This window comes from Aythya ferina (assembly GCF_964211825.1).
Source record: "Aythya ferina genome assembly, chromosome: 14".
Taxonomy (NCBI): domain Eukaryota; kingdom Metazoa; phylum Chordata; class Aves; order Anseriformes; family Anatidae; genus Aythya; species Aythya ferina.
Window position 1 is genome coordinate 6,226,659 of NC_140312.1, and position 23,430 is coordinate 6,250,088.

Consider the following 23,430-nt stretch of genomic DNA (forward strand, 5'->3'; position numbering starts at 1 on the left):
GGGTTTGAAATGCCTGCATCTTTCACTGGCCCTGTTGAGTTTAGTAATCCAGCTCAGACCCCTGCTCAGTGCTGGAGGACTGCAAAGGAGGCTGGAGGGGCTGTTGTTAGACCTTCACTTCAAGTAGGCTACTCCAGGGATTTGTCAGCTTGGGGTATGCTGCTTCTGAGCTTCTTTTCCCTGCTTGCTTCTTATTGAAGCCTGGCATTGGAAGGACACAAACATCTTGGACAGAAACATACTCAGGTTTGGGAACAGCAGGACAGAAAGGAAACAGCAAAAGTTCAGTGTAGGCAAAAGCAGAGAAGAGTTTCGGAGCCCTTGTTCAGTTGTTTTCCCCAGCCTAGGTGAGCACAAAGCAATGGAAGTTGTGCTCCCTTCCCCTTTCATTTTTTTTGTCAGAAAACAAAAACACCTATGGGATTGAGGGGAAGTGAGTGTGTACATCTGAACAAGGACTTGCCAAGAGATCTCATGCTATTCCTGCCCATGAAGAGCGTACTTGTGTCCCTCACCTTAGGGTGCAGTTACTCAGGGAGCTGTGCTTCCAGCACCACTCTTACATTACAGCTCTTGCTCCTTCTCCTCCCCTTCCCTTTACTTGCTGTTTTTTCAAGGTTAATTTCAGAGGTGACACATGATTATCCTACCTCTTCTTCCATGGGACAAGTCAAGCCCAGTGAATTCTTACCCCAGCCCCTTGAGGAACAAGCACCTGTAAAGTACTGCATGGACTGGGGTTGCAAGCCTGCCTGCACTTAATGAGTTACTACTAGAAGTTCTTGTCTGTTCTGTGGGTCCTGATCTGCTCTTCCTTTCATCCTCCTGCTCCCTGCCCTTGCCTTGCTCTTTGGTAGGGAGCTGAACTTAGGCCTCCCCTGCCTGCTTCTCACTGCAGCCTCTCAGGAGCAGGGCTGGCCTAGAAGCAGTGGTCACAACACACTTGTGTCCAGCTCTGGCACATCACAAGCTCCAGAGCCAGTCCTACTCCTTAGGGCCTTGCGTGTTACTTTACCTCTTGACAAATACCTGTGATTAGGATGCTTTAAAAAAATTTGTAAATGCATATGCAGGAGCGGGGCTAAGGTGCTGCCCTGGACACAATCTGTTTAACATTGCATAGTTTTAGTTCAATAAAGGTCATTGTTTGTGGGTTAGGTACCAAGCAAGAAACCCTGAAGCCCAGGCCTGATGCTGGAAGTTGTGGCCTGTTGTTTCCTGCAGGGTGGTGCAGGGCCCCTAGCAGGCCACCAGTGTTGTCTTCACTGTAAAGGTGTTTTCACTGCCAGGTTGATCCAGGCTCTTGCCTGCTCCGTACCTGGAGCTATAATTTAGTGCCCAAATTCTGTGGTGTGCCCAACCCAGGCCAGCTGGCTCAGCTAGTCTGCAGCCTACAGCTGGAGCCATGCTCGTGGCAGACAGGAAGCCCTGCACACTGCAGAGAGGATATGGCCTAACCTATGGGGGAACCAGCGATGCCCCAAGTGCCTAGAGAATCCAGGTGTCCACTCACAGACCCTCTAGGGCAGGTGATTCCAGCCTGCTACAGCCCTACCCTGGCAGCAGCTCCCCAAAGCCCCAGCCCCACCAGTCACTGAGCTCTGTGCCCTTCACACGGGGGAGCTGAGGGCTGGCTCTGCCTGTCCCTGCCTGTGCCAAGCCTGACTCACCTGCAGGAGCACTGACACGCTCGTGGTGCTGAGCAGGAGCACGTAGTCAGTGGCGCTGCCTCGTGCCCCAGCCGGGTGTAGCCAAGGTCCCTCCGCAGGTCAAGAGCGTGCCCTTGTTTGCCATGAGCTGCTTAAGCACTTGCCGCTCACATTGTATAAATAAGAGCTAATTTCCAGCCGGGCTGATGTTTTATTCATGGCCGTATCATCCCACACCCAGTAAAAGATGGATATTTTCATACTGGAAGTGCCACCCTATTTGAACCTGAGGCTGAGAACCGAGGGTAAGATTTTGTATCCACTCCCCTCGCTGTGAACTTCCACTGCAGGGAAGTAGCTGAGTTCCCTCTCCCTTGTGCTTTTTTTTTTTTTTTTTTTCTTTCTTTTTATGTGACTGGCTTCTTACTGCTAGTAGCAGCAGTGACAGCGCTAAGCACAGCCTTTAAGCCCCACCAGTGATGCTTTGACTGCTGAAAGGATTGCTAAACTGCTATGAAGCCATCCCTGTCTTCCCCCACAAGGCATCGTTTTCTTGTGCCGAACCTGTTCCCAGTGCATGAACATAACCTGTGCATGGCCTGGGTCAAACCCTGGCTTCTTCATCTCCACCACTGTCAGGAGCTGGCCCTATCCCAGGATGGGCCTCAGGGCCCTCTCTGCGATATTCCCAGGAGCAGGAATACTGCAGGGACAAGCCCATCATTTCTACTTAAAGCCTGATTCTAAAGTGCATGAGGGCTGCAGCCCAGGCTTGCTTGACTCCATGGCCACTTATTAAATACAACTTAATTACTGGTAATAGCTTTGACTATTGCTCATACACACTGGCACTTTCCACCCTGAATGCCAGGAGAAGACAGCATTGAGGCATGCAAATAAATCTCTCCTATTGCTTTCTCCTTCCTTCCCCTTCTCTCCTAATCTACACTAGGATCCTCGTTTCACAAGCAAACCCGTAATTTCCTTTGCTAGATGCTGAAATCCTCCCCCTTTGAAGACTGCCTTGTTATCCCTGTCTTCCACCAGGGTACGGTACCAGGAGCCTTGGTTCTTCACTGGCTGCACGACGCTGGGACAACGTGACACGGTCAGCGAGGGCAGAAATGAGCCGGCAGAGAGGCAGACCCTACAAATCAGGACGCCTGCTGCAAGGGAGATCCTGGGCTGGGATTTCAGCCTGGTTGTCCCATTGCCGAGCTAACTCCAGCATCACCCAGTCCAATAAGGGAAAATAGTGTGCCTGCTCTCCAACTTGTACACAGCTTGCTTTCACACAGGGCATGGTCATAGAGGAGGTCTCTGGCCCACCCTCACATTCTCCAGGGGTGCTTTTCATGCATGCTTTGCTATGGGAATGCTTTCCTGGTCACCCTTACCCTGCCTGCTTTGGAGAAATACTTATTCTCCTATTGCTTTCTGTTTCCCAAGACAACTGTCCCTGCCAGGCCCTTCAGAGGTTGCAGAGCTGAGGAACATAACCTCACAGAGATGAGAGTTCAGGAGGAAGAAGGGAGATGAATGCAGAAAAATGCATTTTTTAATATATATCTTTTTTTGGTTACCTCACTTTGAATAGGTAGCAGACTCCCGGCCTAGATCCGTTTGAGCAAATAGATGTGAAGCTGCCATTAAGAGAGAATTGTTCAGAAGGAAAGAGGGGCTGAGAAAACTTAAAGAACCTGAAGTAATTCTGGAGGTGTCATTCATTAATTTTGCTATTCATTAACTTCATTAGCTTCTGCTTTGGTGCTCATCTCCTCACCCTGAAGAACAATCAAGTGCTTAATTTTCTACTTAAATAGTGTGCCGTCTCCAGGGAAATGAAGGGAATTTACTGAGAAGCGGGAGCATCGTAACACCCTTCACATCTCCCTTAGAGCAGATGGGAGTGCAGGGTGCCTTCTAGCAGGGATCAGATAATTTTCTCACTGAATTGAGCTTTTTGGGATGCTACTGAGAGGCCAGACCAGCTGCTTGCAGCCCCTGGATGGGAGATGTGTGGTGTCCAGCTGGCAGGCAGTGACCCCAAACTTGCAGCCCCCCATAGGGCTGTGCTGTGGGGCAGGCAAAGCTCAGCCCATGTTACCCACTGCTGCTTGGAGTGATGGGTATTGAAAGAGATTGCGTTGTCTTTATTTGGCATAAGGATAAGATCTGTGTTTTATTAAGGAATGGTAGCACAGTACAAAAATATGATTGTATAAAATCTGTGAAAAATGATACCATTTAAAATATCCTTTTCTTCTATCACATGTTCCTTTCTTTTTAAAAATCTCTATATTGTCAACGCTTGTAATCTTTTTCTACCAGCACTAGGAAGCCAAGAATGGCCCTCTGTGGTCCTTGGATTTGCCTTAAAAATAAATATCTTCAGAAGTGGCAGAAGAAACAAAACAAAATAAAAATCTTCCAGAAAAGTCTGGAAGACTGTGAAAAAAGAAGTGGAAAAAAACAACAGCAACAACAACAACAAAAATGTTTCTATTCACAGGACATGAGAACATCCTGCATTTGGTATTGTTTGATGTTTCTAGGAGTAAAGACCCCCAGCCCTGACCAGCAAAGGCTTCTCAGGACAAGAGGGGTGCGGGCGCTAGGAGACCCACTCAATGAATGGCCCTGCATGTATTTAAAGGCAAGCTGGTGCTGTGCCAGTGTCAAGGCAAAGCCTTGCAGTCTGCAGCACACCAAGTGCTTACAGGTCTGTCCTGGGCCCTTTTCAGCACCTCTCATGGATGTCTATGGTAGTGGGATTGTGATCCCAACTGGAAGCCTGCTTTGGTCAGAAATTAAACTGTGAAGGACCCATCTCCCTGACTAAAATAGCAAATTTATCCTACCTTATTTTTATTTTCCACAGTTAGCAAAAATAATTCCTGCTCATGAATTGATACATCTTCAGCAACATCTGGAAATAATGTTTTTTTTGGGATGAGGCTATGTTTTTCTGAATAGTCCAAGCAAATTAGGACCTTATTTTCTTTCTACTGCCAGCCCGACCACTGACTTTATTCAGAGGTTTTGTTTCTGGGCCTGTTTTTTAAAGAAAGCTAACAAGTACTGAGTTAAATTCCATCAACATGCCTGGAAGCTACCCCACAATATCAAATCCTGTACGTTTTTACTAATAAATATAATTGTTGGCACTGCTGAAGCAGCCTGCTTAGGAGACAGATTATCAAAGCAAGTTCTGTTGCAATGCTGCGACTAAACAGGGAAGTACAGATGGAGAAAAATGTTTGATTTTGAAAACTTCTCAGACTTTCCAGGGGCTCCTAGGACAAACTAAGGTCTTGTCTACATGGTGAAGTGATCTGGCAGAACATTTGTGGGCCAGCTATCAGCAGCATCCGACCTTTGCCAAAACCCCAGCATGTTTCATGTTGGGCTGTACGAGTGGTGCTCCCTTTCGCCATGTGGGCAAATGGAAAAAGGCCCGGGTGGAAACTGGCTTCTTCATGAAGAGAAAACAGTATTATGGAGAGCATATAACATGTCTAGGGGTTGGCAGAGTTGCAGAAGCAGGCTGGTAAGTGTGCAATTCTCGTTCCTGTCCCTGAATTCCCATGGACTCCACCAGCAGCCAGAGTGCTTGTACATGAGCAGGAAATGCAAGCACCTTTCTGACAATTCCAGCCCCTAATTTGCCTTCCTTTGGCCTTACCCAGTGCCAAGAAGTGACACCGGAGCTCCAGTGAAGCAGTAACCACCAGCTTATCTACATCTCCTGCCCCCTCTCCTAGCCAGAGCAGAGCGAGATGAGAGGGGAACGTACGAGATGAACGAGGGAGGAGGTTCCTTCTCCTTGCTCTGGTCTTGCCCTTGGGATGTAGGATCAAGACCTAAAAGGGTGGGAGCACAGTGCACGGGATCTGTTAACAGCCAACAGACAGCTCCTTGCAGCAGCTCCAGCTAGGCAGCAGGATGGGCACAGAGACGTGCTGGGATGAAGTCACCCTGCGAGGAAATCTGGAGCTGGCTGTGCCCTGAGGTCCTGGGGACACCCAGACATTGTGTGAAGCACGGCCACACTGCTGACTCCTACATGCAAGGCTTGGGCACTGAGGCAAGGACCGCTTTTGTCCAAATGACAGCGAATTGTGGTCATTCCCCTGCTGCCAGACAGGGGCAGGTAGGGGAACTCCCCGGTTTTGCTCGTTGTCTCAGCCAAGGACGAGTTGTTTAAAGCAGTTGCACAACCCGTGGTATGCACGGCCAGCCGTCGCACATGCAGGAGAAGCTCAATAATTCAGCGAGCAAACCCCGAGCTGGCAGCAGGCTTGGGCTCCAGCCAAGGCTCAGAAAGTTGTCCTAGCATCAAATAACAGCTCTGCTCAACAGCTTGAGGTCTCCCTCCTTGGGAAAGCACAGTCTGCTAGGGGAAGGAGAAATCCCCAGCCCACGGGTTTTCTGTTGCTCCAAGAGAGGAAAAAGGGGCAGGGGCTGATGTACTGGGTCATACTGGTATCGTGTGACCTTTCCCTGTCCCAGCAGTGCCAACAGAGACAGAAAGCTGGGTGGCCTTTGCCAGAACATTAGGAAATATTGCCATTTGCCCTAGTCCACACAGTGACCATCATGATTTTTTTTTTTTTCCTTCTCGTTCTTTTGTTTCTTTTTTTTTTTTTTTTTAATTATTTTTAAATAAAGTGTATTTAGTGCTGGTGAAAGGTGCTGAATTGGCAGCATCGGAGATGGGTGTCCCTCTGCCTGGCCCTGGTGGTTTCTCCCCTTGGCACCGACCCTGTGCTAGCACCCAGGTCTCCCAGAGCTGCCTGGACCACCGGTGGCTGAGGGGGGGCTCCCACCTCCCGACCCAGGCTCTGCTGCTGCTGACCTGGGCCAGGCTGGAGCTGGCAGTGCCGGGGCTGGCACAGCACCGTGAGCTGCTCCAGCTGCCCTGGGGATGCAGATCCTGCTCCCGAGGAAGGCATCGGGTCCACAGCCCAGGTCAGCGGGCCTGAGCATGAGATGGGGAGCTGCTCATCTCTCTGCCTTCCTGTGGTGCCTAATCCAGACCCCACGCCAAGTGCTTCAGTGCAGACTGATTGTCTCTTCCTTCCCACTCCCTCTTACCCGCCTCGCTAAAGTGCAAACGAACGCAACTGAATCTCCCTGGGTGCTGCGGCCCGGCTCACGAGCAGGGTCCCGCAGAGCCCAGACCTGAGCCAGCCTTTCAAATAAAACCCTGGCGATAAATGGCGTGCCCTCCCCACCCCAAACGCTGGTGCCAACCTGTGCCACCATTTGGCCAAAGGGAGACACCTTTGTTCCCTTGTCAGTGGGCACCCACCGCCCCCATCCCGCCCTCCCTCCCCTCCTTCCCCATCCCCAGCACCCCGTGCCAGCCTCCCCGGGGCTCTGCCGGGTGGCAGAGAGGGGCAAAGCTGCCTGCTCCAGCCTCCCATCCACGTTAAAGCTAAATGCAGCACCAAAATAGTTACAAAAATAGAGTTTCGGGTCCGTTGGCCCGACTTCACTATTAATACTACTGCTATGAAATGTCCGAAAATAACAGCCTCTCTCTCTGTACACACCTTCCCCCCCACCCCGTACTGAGAATATTGCCGTTCGCCCGTTCCTGTCGTGACAAGGCATGAATATGCCTGGTTTCACTATATTTTAAATATAATTTATGCTATAACTCACCCAACGCTTCTATCCCCCCGTATTGTAAACAAACATGGCAGAAAGGGGCTTGGGAAGAAAAAAAAAAAAAAAAAAAAAGGAAAAAAAAAGGCTATTTTAAAAAACCTTCATCATCTAGTGGTCTGAACAGTATTTCTGACTCCTGGGACTCGAATCTTTCCAAGTCGTTTAGAAGGACAGAAGGTACCTGTGACTTCTGATGAAGGCTCTGCTGTCCTTCTCGAGTTTCCCATTGGATGCTCTCTGATGGGGATGAGAGACAGAATATATTTGCTTTCCTCTATTCAAAAACCACAAAATGTTTGATCGGCAAACCCGTGACTAAAAAAAATAAATATAGAAAATAAACAACAACCCACAGCCTCTTTCTTAAGTTTCCCCGTCTATCCAGTTTTCAAAGTGCGAAACCTAGAGAAGCATAGAATGATTTTCTTGCTTTTTTTTTTTTCTTTTGTTAGGGCTTTTTTTCCCCCACGTGCTTAACTAGTATGGCCTTTCTATAGCAAAAGTCAGATAAAGCGTAATTGCAATCATTTCTGCACATGGAATTATGGATCATTCCAGTGACTTGAGAATCTAAGCTGTTAATAGGCTAAAAAAATGATTTTTTTTATCTTTTTTTTTTTTTTTTGATTGTTTTCTCTTTGCATTATAATTAAGCATGAATATATATTAATATATTACACTGCTTGGATTGCAGCTGGAGCAATCCAAACCTTCCTATGCTGTAAAACTAACCCCTGCCCTTGCACTCCCCAGATCAAGAGCTTTTTTTTCTCCTCCCTGTGCCCGTTATCCTCACTTCCCATGATTAAAAGTCCCTCCCAGCCCCCCACCCCTCCCTTTTTTTTTTTTTTTTTTAGTAGATATTGCCACATTCTTAAATTCATGCATTGCTGCATTGCTATTGCACATATATAAAGGATTGCTCTCTCCCTCCCAGCTGCTCCCCTTCCCTCACTGGTTGTGCACGTCCTCCCTGCGGACGATCTTGTAGATGATCCAGTAGAAAATGTTGAAGATGAGGAACGCCATGGGGAAACCGATGCGCGAGATCTTGTCGATCTTCTTGGCTCGCTGAATGAAGAGCTTCCGCATCTCCTCGGGGGAGCGGGACGGCGGGGGGACGGGGTTGGCCGTGTTGTTGTTGTTGGCGCCCTTGACGGAGATGCCGTCCTTGGCTTGCAGGCACGCCGGCCCCATCCCGTAGGCGGTGAAGTTGAACCTGCCTTCGCCGGCTTCGTCCTCCTGAAACAGGTTGAGCATGGGACTCTACTTAAAATGAGATATAGACAGTGCACCCTTGCTATAAGGCTCTCCACTGGCAGCGCCCTGCTCTCGAGGGAGAGAATCCTCCGGCGAACCCCAGTCTTGGCACTGGTGGACCAACCCCAACCCTCTGCTCCTGGGAGGTCAGCCTTATAGAGGGGTGCCAGCTGGGTGATGCGCAGAGGCAAAGCAGGGGATCCAGGCACCCCGTGGAGAGCAGAAGGACTCCAGCCTCCTTGGTATCTTTGACACACTCGAACGGTTTTACGGCACCACGTTTCTTTTTTCCAGCTGCATCCCCTGTTTTGCTTCTGGCCCTCCCTCCCCCTGCCCCTAGCAGCACCTTCTTTGCTTTGCCTGTGGGGTTCAGCTCGCCCAGAAGGAGGGGGCTCCATGGAACTCAAAGCAGTCAAAGCCACACCAGGAGGCTTCCTACAGAGTTACATGGACGTGCGGGCGGCACGGCCTGTCCAGGAAAAGACCTCTGCAGGCAGCACGGGGCCAGCCCTCAGCTCGCCTGCCTGCGGGATATCCTCGAGCCCCTCAGCCCCTGCCCCATCATCCCTCTGCCAGGTGAGCGGCAGAAGTGTCCCTTCCGTGTGCCAATGCTAAGACACAGCTCCTTGTGCTAATTCCAATTAACGAGCAGAAAAAATCCTTTATTTGCCAATCTCAAAGCAAGTGTTGTTACTGTTTTTCTTGGCAGAGGCCTTGCAGCCCTACTCTCTTGCACACAAGGATGCAATTATGGAATCACGGGGAAATTTCCCATCCTTATTTCTTTGCAGAGTGTCTTTTCTGGATGGCCCCTGTACCGAGTGGGTAGCTGCGTGGGATGGATGGACTGTGCTCGCTCTGGGGAGGGGAAGCAGAGGGAAGAGGTGTTATCTAAGCAAAAATAAAGAACCCAAACAAAATCAAGCTTGCTTTTTTTTTTTTTTTAATTTCGAGGCAAGCTGTTGAGCTGTATGACCTAGCAGCAGGCGTATTTGTTTCAGAAACCTGGCTAAGACAATTTGTGCAGGCCTTTAAGTAGTTCCCTCCTCTGGCTGTGACCACTTCTCTCATTCCTCGTGTCTGAGACAATCCTTAACCACTGCTGCCTCCCAGGGGCACTCTGCCAGGAGGTGCACTGCCTGGGGACACTGAGGCACCCCAAATTAGGACCCAGCTGCTCCTGGGGACCATCGGACCTAAGAAAGAAACTGCAAGCTGGGAGTCAAGGTTCACAGAAACTGTTCTTTTGGCTCTCCTAGAGAGATTTTTCTTTTTTTTTTTTTTTTTAGTTAAAATCCTGATTAGCTGTTGATGGGTGATGCAGGCATTGCCAGGTGGCCACAACCTGCAGCACTGCTGGTGGGGGAAAGGGTACCTTGTCCCCCTGCTGCCAGCACCCCATGCATCTCTGGCTGGTGGCACGGGGTGGATGCAGGAGGCCCTGGGCTGCTGCTCCTCTTCCTGCAGTGCTGGGGGTGGCAGCAGTGCCTGGCAGCACTCGGCCCTGGGGAATCAGGGAGAGCTTTCAGTCACTATCAGGAGAGCTTCCACATCACTAGCCAGGCTGGGCTGGCATCCTTGGCCTGGCTCTCCAAAAAACACTCAAACACTCAAAGAGAGAGTTGTCTAGTCAGACTTTCTGATCTATTTCTCCTTCTCTTTCCAGGCAGAAGGAGGTAAGAGGTAGAAAGGACCAACCAAACCCTGGCAGCAGCTATTTAGCCAATATTTTTTTTTTTTTTAATAAATATATATTTAGCTATTAGCTTTTTTAATTATTATTTTTATTTTTAGAGAGGAAAAAAAGAGTCTTTCTGACAAGAATGAGCTAGCATCTTGCATCTAACTCTCAGGAAAGCAAGAAACAGATGTATCTGGATTCACTTGTGTTAGTGCCAGACTGCTCATTGTACTACCGCCAGACTGTGACACATGGTCTGGGGTGCTGAGCTGTGAAGAACAGCTAGTAGGTTTTGGTTTGGGTAGGCCTATTAATGTGAGTCTGGGATAGTCCTTGACCCAGCTTCTTCAACTAAGACGGATCACTGCAACGTATCATTTGTTTTCAGCCTCACACGTCACGTCTGAACCAGGCAGAGCTACCCAGACACATCAGGACATTGGGACAGAGCAATTAGGTTCTCTGGCAGCTGTACTAATCCATTTGTATATTTGCAGTCAGCTCCTAGCTTTCTGATGAGCCTGCAAACCTTGTTCATTTTGCTTTTTCAAGTGTTTTTGTTTATGCTTTGTTCCAATTAAAATTGCTGTGAGATTAGGCAGGGATTGTAATAACAGCCTTGTGTTCAATGGAACATCTTTGGCAAATATCTTTTAAACTCATCGGTATATTAGTGTTGTGTTGTTTGTTTTTTTTTTTCCTTTTTTTTTTTTTTTTTTTCCTCCTTATTGTTTTATCAACACTAGTCCAGAGTTATCTGCATACAACAGCACGTCTTCAGAGAGGATGCTTAAATCTGAATAAAGGGATAAAAGCACTATGAGGCACACAGGTTGAGTGGTTTTAGCTTCGGTTCTATTAATCAGGACACGTCTTCTGAGCAAAAATAGCCCCAGTTGATTATGTGATGGCAGGGTCTCACTCTGTTCTGAAAAAATTAACAGGTGCTCATGGTCCCATCTGTTACTTCTTTTCCCTCACATTTATGCAATACTCTGTTCCATGTCCTGGATGGACTAAGGAAAAGTGAACAGTCATCTCGTGTTTTGCTGTCAGAGACAAATCTACAAAAAGCCAGGGAATCAGGCATGCTGAGACCCTGCCCTTTAACCAATGCTGCCTCCTGGAATGCTGCTAGTTCTCCAGGCAGGCATTGTGAACTGCTCTGTGATGTGTTATACCCTGGGAAGGGTTTCTCATAGCTGAGGCCGAGAAGTTCTGGATCGAGTGGTCTCTGTGTGGGATGGTACCAAGGGGGCTCTCTAAAGCATGGGCTAGACAAACGTTTATAAGAAATATTTTAGGCAGGGTAGCTTCAACCCTGATGATCTCCTAGGAGCTATCCTCAGATCCTCCTCAGCTCAATTTTCAGTGTTTCTTTCTAAAAACTATACTGTTGTTTCATGCTAGCTTGAGGGCAGTGTCAGACCTGGTGATAAAAACTGATACTGCCACCTGATTCTGCTAGTTAATTAAGGGCACTTGTTAATTGATCACAATCACCTTCATGCTTCCTTCTAGTGCATCCTTTGAGATGTGATCTCAGCTGTGGCGCCTCAGCCTAAAAGCTAGTGGAGTCCAGGCTGCAGGGGGTGCAATCTATGTGACATGTGCATGCTCAGGTTGGCATCAGTCATGGCAATGAGCATGGAGCGAGGCTAAGGCTGTGAGAGGAATTCCTTCTGAGAGGAATTTGCAGTCAGTCTGAGCAGCAGATGCTTTTGAACACAGAGATGATAGAAACAAAAGAGGTGTCACTTACCTCCGGGCTAATGTAGGCTGACTTTCAGGGGGATGCCGTTCTCTGACAGACATCCCTCCCAGCTCCCTGCCTGCCTCCCCCCAAGCCCTCACTGTGTCTTCTGAAGAGGAGAACTCAGACCAGAACATCTCTCTGTATGAAAATTGTTCTGATGAGAACAACCCTTTTGGCTCAAAATGCTTGGCTAGCTAACAAAAACCAGCTTGCTAGACCCCTGTGGTCAGCAGACTGTTAAAAGAGACACAATTCATCGAGTTTGCCCTGCTTTTCGATGCATGACTCTCCTTACTATCTGACCATGTACTGAGGACTTCCCTGGCCAGCTGACCATGTAGTGATGTTCTGCTGGGACAGCTTCCAGCCATGTCCTTCACGCCTTATGTATTACCTTGTGATGCCTCCTCTTCCTTCTGAACCTGAGCAGCTCTTTGTGCTGCCGGGACACAAAGTTGACGGCAGCATACTCTAGAAGTGCAGAGAACACAAACAGCAAGCACACGGCCATCCAGATGTCTATGGCCTTCACGTAGGACACCTAGGAGTCAGAGGGAGAGAGGGGGATGTGATGGCATGTTCATCCAAATGCCTTTTTGTTTGTCATTTTTCATGTTACTTCCAGGTCTTAGTCCAATAGCAGCAGAATACCTCTTGCGTTGAGCAGGAGGATTTGTGTTGTGGCTTACACATATTCTGTCCCTAGAGTGTGATTGTTTTGCTCTCAGTTAAGTTAAGTGTGTTCCTTACCTTGGGCAGTGATGCTCGGGAGCCAGAGCTCTGAGTGGTCATAGTGAGCACCGTGGTGATCCCCAGGCCAACTCGAGCTGGTGCAGCATCCATGTTGATCCAGAAGGAGATCCAGGACAGGATGACAATAAGGAGGCTGGGGATGTACATCTGGATCAAATAATAGCCCATCTGCCGCTCCAGGTGGAAACGAGCTTCTATACAGGTGAATTTGCCTGAGAATGACAGGAGGTAAATGTAAACTTACTGGGAAGGTACGGTGAGCCTCTTGGATTCAGCTGTTGTCTGGGCACTTTCCTCACACTGCCTAAAACCAGAATCTTATGAGATGAGGACATAAACATCATTTGACCAGTTCTGAAACATGCACATACATCAACATAGCAAAGAAAGCTCGTGGCAGTATGTCCTTTGTCAGTTAAATTTCACCTGCTCCCCTGCATCAAAGACAAAGGAAGACGGAGGGAAAAAAGGTCCAAGCCAAACTCCCTTGAACTGATGCAGATGTTATGGGGATAAGATGGTTCCAATATTTGTGTCTATTAGCTTTTTATTGTCTATATATGTATATATTTACTGGTAACGTATCTATGTGTGTTTCTAGTTATGTTGTTCCTGGCTGGGTTGAACAAGGCTTACGTCACCAGACTGCCATCAGACCTAGCAAGAAATTCTGGCACATGCATGGTCTTGAATTCATCTTTGATGAGTGTAGGGGCTAAGGGTGAAGAGTACTGACCTGTGTTGTAGTGCTTTGTGCAGTATCTCAAGTCTTTTTCTTCTTTGAGGATAAACTGAGGCAATGTCAGCCCATCAGCAACTTGCACAGCTCCTTTTTCTTGCCACTCAAATATTAGATCATTCATTGTGTAGCCAACTGTTGAGAGGATGGAACAAAGAGCATGTGAAATAAATACTAAATACTGACATGGGAAGGGACAGATTTGTAGAAGAGAGTTATGCTTGGAGGCAGGGGCTGAACCTGGTGTTCCCAAGCAATGCTGTAATGGGTGGGATTTAGGTTGAAGCAGAACTGCTTATACATGTGGTAAAAGCTAGGGCAATGACCTGTGCTGGGGCACTGATGGTGTTCAGTGAATAATCTGTCATTTTTACTTGGAATGAGCTGTTTGAGCTGTTTATGTTTTCAAACCTGACCTCTTTATCTGGATGAAGTTATTCATTGTCTTTCCCTCCTTTGGGATAAGCAGCATGTACAAGGGGCAAATGTTCAGCTAGAGAAAAACATCCCATTTGCAGCTGAGAGCACTTTCACCTTTCTCCTCCAAAGTGAAAGGCCAATGTAAATACAAGCATGCCAGGGCTTCTATCACGGGACCTTCTGAGGTTTAGCTTCTCTAGGAAATGTCACGTGCTGAATGAATGGAAAATCCTGAGCAAATACTTCTTGGGATGGGGCAAAGTGTGATGAACCCCTGAGGGGGGGTCTCTAACCACGCACTGGCTTGAAGCAGTTTAGAGGCTGGTTCTTGTTTTGGTGACATCTGAACTCACTTTGCCCTCATTTGTTCTAAGAGCTTTCTGTCTCTGATGGCAAACATTATTGCTGGCGTTGGCCGAAGATGTAGATGCAGAGGATTGTATGGGGGTTGCAGAGGATGTGCCAGCAGGGAGGAGCAGGAGAAACAAGGCTGGGAGAGAGGTGCCCCAGGCACACACAGTAGAGCAAGCCTGTCCCAGCTGTCCATCCTCTGCTCTCTTCCATGCTGGGAGAGCCCAGTGAAGGCTGAACTGGGAAGGAGTTGCAGCTAGGGAGGGAGATGGCAAAGGAGAGGGAGAGGGGAAACACGTTGTCTCCTCTTTGAGATGGAGACGTGCAGGACTCACAGCTTTCTAACTGCATGATGCACGTCTGTACATCCATGGGGAAGTTCTTCAGGTCCATGGGGCAGGCCAGAGTCAGCGTGATCCTGAGGAGATAAGAGAGCACACGGGAGTGCCAAACAGTCTGGGGTACTGATAAAGGGGCAAACCCTCTCAGACACCCAACATTGCATACAGGCTGGTACCTTGCCCAAGACACACTGGAATGCTGGAGGAAATGACTGATTATCTACCCCTTACCTGCCTGACCTTTCGCACATGGTGTTGGAAAGAAACGCAAAGAATTTGGGTCTGTGAAATAATTTCCATCTGAGTTGCCTGCTGCAGGTGCTGTTTCATTGTAATACTGCTTTGGACAGTGCAGAACAGAGAGCTCCCACATCAAACAGTTTTGCTGCTTCTGTCTTCATTTCTTGCCTCAGGCTCAAAACAGTCTGGATTAACAGCAAGCCCAGACTTATCCTATGGACCCCCCAGATACATTTCTAGAGACTGGGACTGTTTGGACTGTTTGGAAATCTTTGAACAGAACATTTCTGTGTCAGGAAAAAAAAAAAAAAAACAAAAAGCAAAAAAAAAAAAGCTTGGTCAAGTTCACAGGTTTCTGTGGGGAAAAACGGAGACTTTGGTGGGATTTTATGCAAGGAAAATGCCCTTTGGTAAGTCAGTATGAATCTCTGTATCTTCCTGAATTCCTGCTGTACCTCATGAGACCTTTAGTTTTGCCTTTCAAGCTCCATTTTCCACTAGGTCCTGGCTGCATTTCCTGTGGTATGTTGCTGTGCTGCCCTATTTGATGATCTGTGCTCAAATTGTTTGTTTGGTTCTATAAGCTGATATTAAATGATTTGATTCAGATAGCTAGACCTGTGTTATTTGGTTTGATAATGCTGAAAATGCTGTTTGCTAGAGTGTTTAGATTTTTCAGCTTTTTGCCTTCATCTAGAAATAGCAGAATTTCCTGGGGGACAGGAATTGAATTTTTCTATCAGACCTACAGGGCATGTTGTGACAGAAGATGTTGTAAAAGAAGACAGAATTGACCTGTTCAAATGTTCTTTTTATGAAAGCAACTGCATTTTCTGTATTTAAACTAGCACCTGAGCAGGAAAGAACCACCACTAGCTTTTGTCCGCTTTGTTTTTCTCAATGCATCTTTGGCAGGGGACTCCATTTCAGATCAATCAGAGAGATAAGCCTTCAATTATGTCTTTAAACAAGCCCCTTGGGAAGAATTCATGTTAAATATCTGCCAGATGTGACACAGGGGTGGCTGTGGCTGCAGCTATGCCGTGAGATGGACAGCACACACGTGCTGGACAAGTGTGTGCTCAGAAGGGATCAGGGAGCAAAATCCTTGAGGGTGTTTTTGGGCGAATTTAGTGCTAAGGCTGCTAATCTTTGGGTCCATGAGACAAAGTCCACCTTCTTGTGAGAGCCTTAACTAAGGTTTGACTATTGCACATAATCATAGCCCCAGCAGGAGGACCTCCAGAGGTCCCTTTCCACCACATGGCTATAACACTGTTAATAGAATGCTCTCCCAACTAAAAAAATACAATTCAATTCCTTTTATCCAGTGGCATGCTCAAAGTCTCTGCTTGCTCATTTTAGGCATATACAGCAGGATCTCAGCTCTACCCTCTTCCATTTGGTGGAGCCCTCCCCAGTCAGTCACCTCACCTGATGCTGTAGAGGACGTTTCCATTTCTGGAGATCCTCAGCAGCTTGTTGTCTGTGGTGATCTCGTGGAAGTGGGCTCCTTTCTCGTTAGCAAAGAACAAGTCAGGCTTCCAGATGGAGTCCAACATGGAAGGGTCCAGGTCCAGGGAATCATCAGGGTATTCGTTGTACGCCAGCCGTGGGTCATTCCACTGCTGTCGCAAGAAGATGTTCACCCGGTAATCCTGCATGGTGTAAGCAGGGAGCAAAGAAACACAGTCAGTGCTCAGGGCAGGTTGAAATTGCTGAGAAATGGCGGGCATGTGCTAAAATTGCTCTCAAAACCAAACATCTAAACCCATGTTCCCAAGTTATGGCAGGCCTTCTTGGCATTATTTCTCAAGGAGCTGTTATTTTTAGCCCTGTAGCTTACAGCTATCTTATAGCACATGCAGTTGTCTGTCTTTGCATCCTTCCATCACAGCAATCTTCAGCTGTGTGTGAAGTGTCAAGACCTCTAGTCCAAACCCTGGGGCTGGAGAAGCAACGCTCAGTTGCAGATGTCGTAAGGGCTGCTATCAGCAAGACAGCTGTGGCAGAGAATTGAGGGGAAAGGGACATGGAAGCCAGCTTCCCTTCAGTGTTGAACCATCCCATTTTCTGACTATTTATGGTTCCTTCAGACTTGAAAAAAAAATAAAAGGCACAGTGACACAGAAGAGAGACCTGTGTGTGCACTAATGTAAGGGTAATTCAGCTGAGCTGATGGGACCAGATGTCCTTAATGAGAGTATGAACACAGAAGGGATGTGCATAGAGTCTCCTATCCTAACCATAAGCAGGTGTTCTGTTTTCCCCTCTCCAAAGTCAATGTGTCATAAATGCTACAGATTTTGTAGGCTAGACATCTTTAATTGTAGACAGCCCCCCAGCACCACACAAAATGACATCTGCTTCATAACCTTGTCTCTTACAGCTCCCCTGAGCTCTCCTGGCCAAGACTGGCTGCTGAGGTCTAGCCCAAATGTTCCGGATGCTCTCCTGGACAATTAAAGATAGTTCCTGTTCTCCCAGGGTGACCTGCATGCCTCTTTTCTGCTGAATTGTACATAGGAAAGTTAGCCAGCAAATCTAAATGGGGAAAGGACATGGCAGCTATCAGGAGAGGGATAAAAGCTCCACGTCCATAAATTAATGGACATTACTAAGTATAGAGGCAAGCTGTGTCTAAAAAGCAGCACATAATAAACCAATTCCACTGCCCTGGCCCAAATTTATAGTTACTATCATGATTAAGGGTTTCTCTGGTGCCTTTCTAACACTGATGTACTTTGAAGACTTTTATTAAGTGACAGGTAATGGAGGGACTCTGATGTGCTTGCCAGTAACTAATACCTGCTGCAGGCACTAGGAACTTTCTTCAGTGAGACAATACTTGGCATCTCTGAAGGACTCCCCCTGACTCCACCATCAGATCTGTTCTTTCCATCTGGAGAACACAAGGCTCTGGAGTGGAAGAGTTCATTTGGAGGACAGTCTGACACTGCTGCCTCAAGTGCTCACTTGGCTAGGAACCTACAGCCTCTGTCTGCGAGGACATGACTCTTTCGTGGTCCGGTCACACTGGAGGGTCAGGAGAGGATTGTGTCTTGGATGCTTCATGGTTTTGGTCAGGGTAGTTCATAGCTTACGTTCTACATTTTTATTTATTTCTTTTTTTTCAGGCCACTTAGTGCCATCTGCATCCTTGGAGTAGAGAAGCTGCTAATGACATTTGTGATTATGACAACAGCAAATGGACCAAGGACTTGACGCTAAAAGGAGCAGACTTCTGAACATGAAAAAGAGTTGCAACACTCTCTCCTTCTGCTGATATTCCAGATGTCACCTTCATGAGTCCTAGTGGGTCCCTCTGACTTAATAGTTCATCTCCGTCCCCTCCAGATAATGAGTTTGCAGAAAATGTAAATAGCTGCAGACAGCTAGGATAGAGGGTCTTAGTGCAATCACGCAAACCTGACAGAGGAAAACACTCCACAAACACAGAATCTCCACTTCCCATTGGCACACAGCAGCTCCTGGAACAACTCATATACTTTCAGTTCTCCCTTGTCTGTGTGTAAAGATCTGCAGTCATTGCAGTCAGGGGAAATAAGTGTCACTGACCTAATAGGTAGAAAGCAAAAGGTTGTTTTGCTTATTCAGCTACAACTAAGCTGGATGCTAGCAGGTCAGCTCTAGATGGGGGCTTATGTCATGTACAACACAAATTAAACTCATGTTTGGAAGAAACTTCAGTGGTAGCTGCCCAGAAGTGTTCTCAGCCTGATGGAGTGTTGGAAGGTGGGGAATGGAGCCAATCTCTCCACAATGGTCTGTGATACTGCAGGCAAGCTTTGCTGCAAGAGGAAATTTACTCATTTTATTCCTCATACTGTGTGTTTTTGTGTAGAAGCACTTCAAATGCATCTCATTGCATGCAGCACCTTGTGGAGCAGACCGAAGGGCCTCACTAGCACACAGTCCCTCTGATTCTAGCGTGCCATCCCTTAGCTTGTCACTGGCAGGCCTGGTTTTATCTCTTTCCCTCTCACCCAAGCCCCAGGGAGGCGGCAGACTTCCCTGTGGGTTGGGTCTGGACGGCATATTGAGCCCTCTGTCCCTTTCAGAAGGCAGTCCCCCCCTGATGATAACCCTTCTTTCATTTTTGACAGAAGCTGTAGCAATGCGAGGGGTAGGTTGCCTTCCCTTCCAACTGGGATGGGCTTTCATCTACGTCGTTGATGTGACTGTCATGTTCTAGAGCCTCACACCTGTTATATGAGGGCAGATGGGAAGGGGAGGTGGGCAGGGACAGGGCTTGAGCAACAACTTGCCACCACGAGCAGCAACCTGCCTCCATTAGATTAGGCTAATCTGAACAGAAATGTGAAAAAAGGGACTGTGATTGCAAACTGGACGTGACAGTGCCTGAGGAGCTGCCGCAAGGCCTGGAGAACAAATGTGTCATGTCTATGGCCATGGCATAGCCAAAAGCAGGGGCTGCAGATTTCTGGGCTAGCTGAAGGATCCTATGTGTTGAAAGCTTTGTGCCTAGGTACTGCAGGCAAGCTGAGAGGCAATGAGCTGAATAACACTCATTTGTAGGCTACCTGGAGTCTTGTAGTGTTTCTTCTGGATACAGTTGTAGGAGATCTTAATTAGCATCACCAAGAAGGCCGTGGTTAGTGCTAGATGATGGACAGAACAGAGCAATTCTGATGTGAACTCTCAAGGAAAAAAGAAAAAAAAAAGTACTGGGTCTGCTAACTCAGCAAAAATATAAAAAAAATCTTTCTCCATTTCCTTCTTATCACTTGAGCTCCTCATTTGTGTGCTGATCACATCCAGGCATTGATTATCTCATGCAGCCTGCTCCTCTGGCTGGCTGGGGAGCGGCAAGCGGCAAGCCCGTGCTGTGGTGCCATTCAGGAGCTTTGCAATTTGGCACAAAGACCTTTTGCTCCCAAGGGGGAAATGACACAGGGCAGGAAGAAAATAATTGAAATGATCAAAGTGTTCAATTTGATAATGCTGAACTGAAATTCTGCGTAGTGGCCTCATGAGGAGCCAAGGAAATGGAAGACCATTTGAGATCTCTCTGTCCCAAGACACCACGGCCTTGGCACCTGATGAGCAGTGGTGATGAAAGCAGTGGCAAACCGGGGTAGGACTGTGAAGAAAGTGGACAGAGGCTGTCAGGAAGCCCAAAAGGCTTCAGTCCCTGCCTCAGGGGTTCTCTCAGAGCTGCCTTTGCACTGAAAAGGGGGTGAAAGCCTTCACATTTTGCTGATGGAAGAAAGAAAGCAGAGAGTGGGCTCCCTCAGGTGGGGATCCCACCTGGGTGGCAGAGCACAAGGGCCTGCATTCACAATGAGTTGACTCTTTAGAAAGAGATTAAACAAAGGCTTTTACTTTTAATTCCTGGCTTGGGCACAGGCTATCACCCCACCGAGGAGTGTTACAAGCAACTGATTACAGACACATGCAAGAGCAGCCCTCGTTAGGGTTAATGTAATGTAATGTAACCTCACCTCAGCTGTAGCTAGTCTGCCTATTTGAGGCCAGTCATGCAGGCTGCTATTGCCCTGGGGAGGAAGCATGCTGTGTGAGGAAGGTAGGTGCTTGGGGTCCTTTGTTGCAGGCTTTGGGTTCTGGTATTCATGTCTTCTGCTGACCTTGGGGTGAGCAGGCCCTGTATTAAATGCATGACCTGTACACTGCATCAGTTATGTCTGCTGCTTGCTGCTCTGTGGCTTGTGAGGCTGCAGTGAATTGCTCAGTCTGTTTTGCAGGAATGGTTTGTTATCTGATTGGAAAAATCTCATACAGATATCTCTAAGCAAGTATTTTGTATTTGGACAGTTGCAGACTCTAGCTTCTCCTGTCCTTAGGAGATGCTGGGAGAGCGAACGTGGCTGTGCTGCAGCTGTCTGGAAGGTTACATTTGGTTTGTTCTTTTCAGCTGGGATTACAATAGCATGAAATCAGTGGGGATGAATTTATATATATGCCCTGTGTCTGAGGGAGCCTGTATTAGTAGCTTTGTAATTCTTTATCTTAGACTTGTTTGCTGCTTGTGAGTCCTTTAAAAATATGACACTGGGACAGGTCACCTTGAGCACTGAGTTCCTGGCAACTTTAGGTGATGATATTCAAGAATATTCCTCCTTTGCTGTATACAAAATACTCCTAGCTGCCTGAGCTAGCTAGATATCAATAAACAAATCTGAGCTTCCACAGGAAGAGAGATCAAGGGCATTGCTTTATTCCAAGAGTTTTGTTATAGCAGGGGTTTGTTAGATGAAGTGATCAGATAATCCTAGCATTGTCTCATACTAGAAGATTCAGTTTATTCACTAAAGAACAGGACTGTGTTCCCTAGGTCCTTGATCTCTATTTCATTTTAAATGAAGTATTTGTAGCTTTGCTATAGTTTCCTACTCTGATAAGGCTGAGGGGAGAGAGTGTGTGTGTTTTTTGAAGAGCGGAACAGGGATTTAACAGTTTGTGAGTTTTCTGTTTAACTTTTTAATAAAAGTAAGCCAGTAGAGCGTATGCATCCTGTTTGTCATCTGGATTCCCCTGCTGTTGGATGCACTCTTGTAGTAAAGCTGTGGGACAGAAGGAGGCTGTCTGAACCTGTCTGGCTTCTGTAGCTGGTAGTGTCTCCTCTTGAGGCACTTGCTGGGTTCACAAGGATGTTCCCAACTGCATGTTCCCTTGTCCTTAGAGTTAACTGCAAGCAAGGTTGATGAGTGTACTATAGGAGCCACAATCTAACATAATTGTCCCACTAATTATGGGCACCACTAAAGGCTTTTATGATGGGTCTCCAGCTCTGCAGGATGCTGAAAGGAGTTGACTTTCCTCAGCTTAATTCATCTCTGCTTTAGGGAATTCAGTTTAGTGGATCGCTGTCTCTTTTATTTTTATTTGATGTGTTTATTTTTTGCCCCTCTCCCTGCAAGACTTTTCAGGCCTCCACTGCTTGCCTTGCTCCTTTTGAACTTTCGTGGCAGAGATACCGTCTTTCTGCCTGCTCTGCGAGGTCTGTGCCTTCTCTCAGCACCAACTCTCCTTCTTTTCCGAGGTCTGTAGACCTCAGTGACTGTACAAAATATTTGTTTCATTCTCTCCTGCAGTATTTTATACTGTTCCTGCCGTGATAACTCAAGCTGTAGGTGCACCTTCACCTCCAGTCTCTCCAGTCCTTTGCATGGTGACCTCATGATTTATGCTGATTTGTGAGATGCAGTCAATGTAAACTCAAATGCCAGTGGTGTCTTCTGTATGAACTAACAGTCCCATTACAGATATAGTTTTAAATCTTCTCTAATTGCACTCATGTCTATAAAAATCTGTATCTCTTTTTCTGTGGCTACTAGTGAAATAATTACCAACTACAGGATGCTGCAGTACTCTAGGCCCTGAATGTGGCCAGGCTGTGTGCCTAATGGCTGTGGTTTACACCACAGTGCTGTTCTCTCCCTTGTGACCAGTGAAGCAGCTGGTGGAGCATTGTGGTGATCAGTCCTGTGGGTCAGATGGACTATCGCCTTCTTTATGGTGAAAGGCTGAATTGCTTCTCTTGCACTCAAACATTTTTCCTTCAACATAATTTGATCACTTGTCCCAGTTCAAAGTAGTCAGGTTCTAGAGTCAAAATTCCTCCACAACAGGACCTTTCCTTCCCAGAGACTGGTGAGGAGCTGATGCCTCTTTGACCTGCTGCAAAGAGAGTCTGGCTTCTCTGCAGAGTAAATCCCAAATTAGCCCATCCCACAGACTGCTCTTGCTTATTGAGTTCTCCTTTTCAAATGCTTCAGTATCTGTGTTGCCTGTGTCTTTTGTCAACGTTTACAAGCAGAAACGCAGTCCCCAAAGAAGCACGTTATATTAGGTTGTGTGCAATGCTGTGTCAGCCTGACATCTGGAGTAGCTTGTCAGAACTGGCTTGGGTATTTCTAGACAAAGCAATGTGCCTAGAGGTTGTTCTTGGGTTCCCATGGGAATTTCTTTTTTTAAATGAAAGATAGAATATGTAATAGGGGGCATCTGGAGAGGACAGCAAGTCCCTGTAGCATGTCTTGGAGGTGAACTACATTTCTTGCTCTTGTGGTAGTCTATGCTAATATTTATGGAGCATTCTGCTTACTGGGATCTTGTGCTGTCTTCCTACAATGCATCTTGTGGTATAGGGCATATTTTGAAAAACATGTCACTGTATAATGTGCTCTGTGTGTTGCATAGGGATCCCTTGTGGGCCTGCCCCTCTCTTTTGCAGGCTGTGGATCTTCTCTGCTGAATTTTTGTAGGATTGCCTGTAACGCTATAGGAGGTGTCCAATAAAAAAGTACATTAGGAACAGATGTGTATTTCAGTTCTAGTTCTTTCTCTTTTACACTATATACAAATGAATCCGTAAATGCACTTCTCATCTATAAACTCAGACAAATTCTGCAATCCAACTATGAAATGTATTTTTGTGCTTGGACAGAGTCACAGCTATTTTCTACTCCTGGAACTGAATACCCCCCACCCCAAGCACTGCCAGAAGCAAGATATGAGGAGTAGCATTAGAAGAGACTTATAACCATAGGTATATGGCT

At 47.1% G+C, this 23,430-nt stretch overlaps 1 protein-coding gene and 1 long non-coding RNA gene across 3 annotated transcripts in view; one reads left to right on the plus strand and one right to left on the minus strand.

The window, feature by feature from the left end:
* Nucleotides 1-8,276: 8,276 nt before the first annotated feature.
* The window catches only part of GLRA1 (glycine receptor alpha 1), a gene marked incomplete at its 3' end in the record, with an annotated part of 36,578 nt that continues 21,424 nt past the window's right edge, over nt 8,277-23,430 (minus strand). Inside the window, exons 4-9 of one of the 2 annotated variants that reach the window (XM_084535679.1) lie at nt 16,301-16,524; nt 14,621-14,703; nt 13,512-13,649; nt 12,773-12,987; nt 12,417-12,563; nt 8,277-8,567 (exon numbers count right to left, since the gene is read on the minus strand). In XM_084535679.1, the coding sequence (XP_084391805.1) occupies nt 8,277-8,567; nt 12,417-12,563; nt 12,773-12,987; nt 13,512-13,649; nt 14,621-14,703; nt 16,301-16,524 (1,098 nt within the window). Of the gene's footprint in view, nt 8,592-12,416; nt 12,564-12,772; nt 12,988-13,511; nt 13,650-14,620; nt 14,704-16,300; nt 16,525-23,430 lie in introns of both variants that reach the window. The other variant, XM_084535678.1, reaches the window with a different exon arrangement.
* LOC311444474 overlaps nt 20,338-23,430 on the plus strand; it is a 151,245-nt gene continuing 148,152 nt past the window's right edge. The window contains exon 1 of the long non-coding RNA XR_014697895.1: nt 20,338-20,435. This is a non-coding gene — a long non-coding RNA (uncharacterized lncRNA). The remainder of the gene's footprint in view (nt 20,436-23,430) is intronic.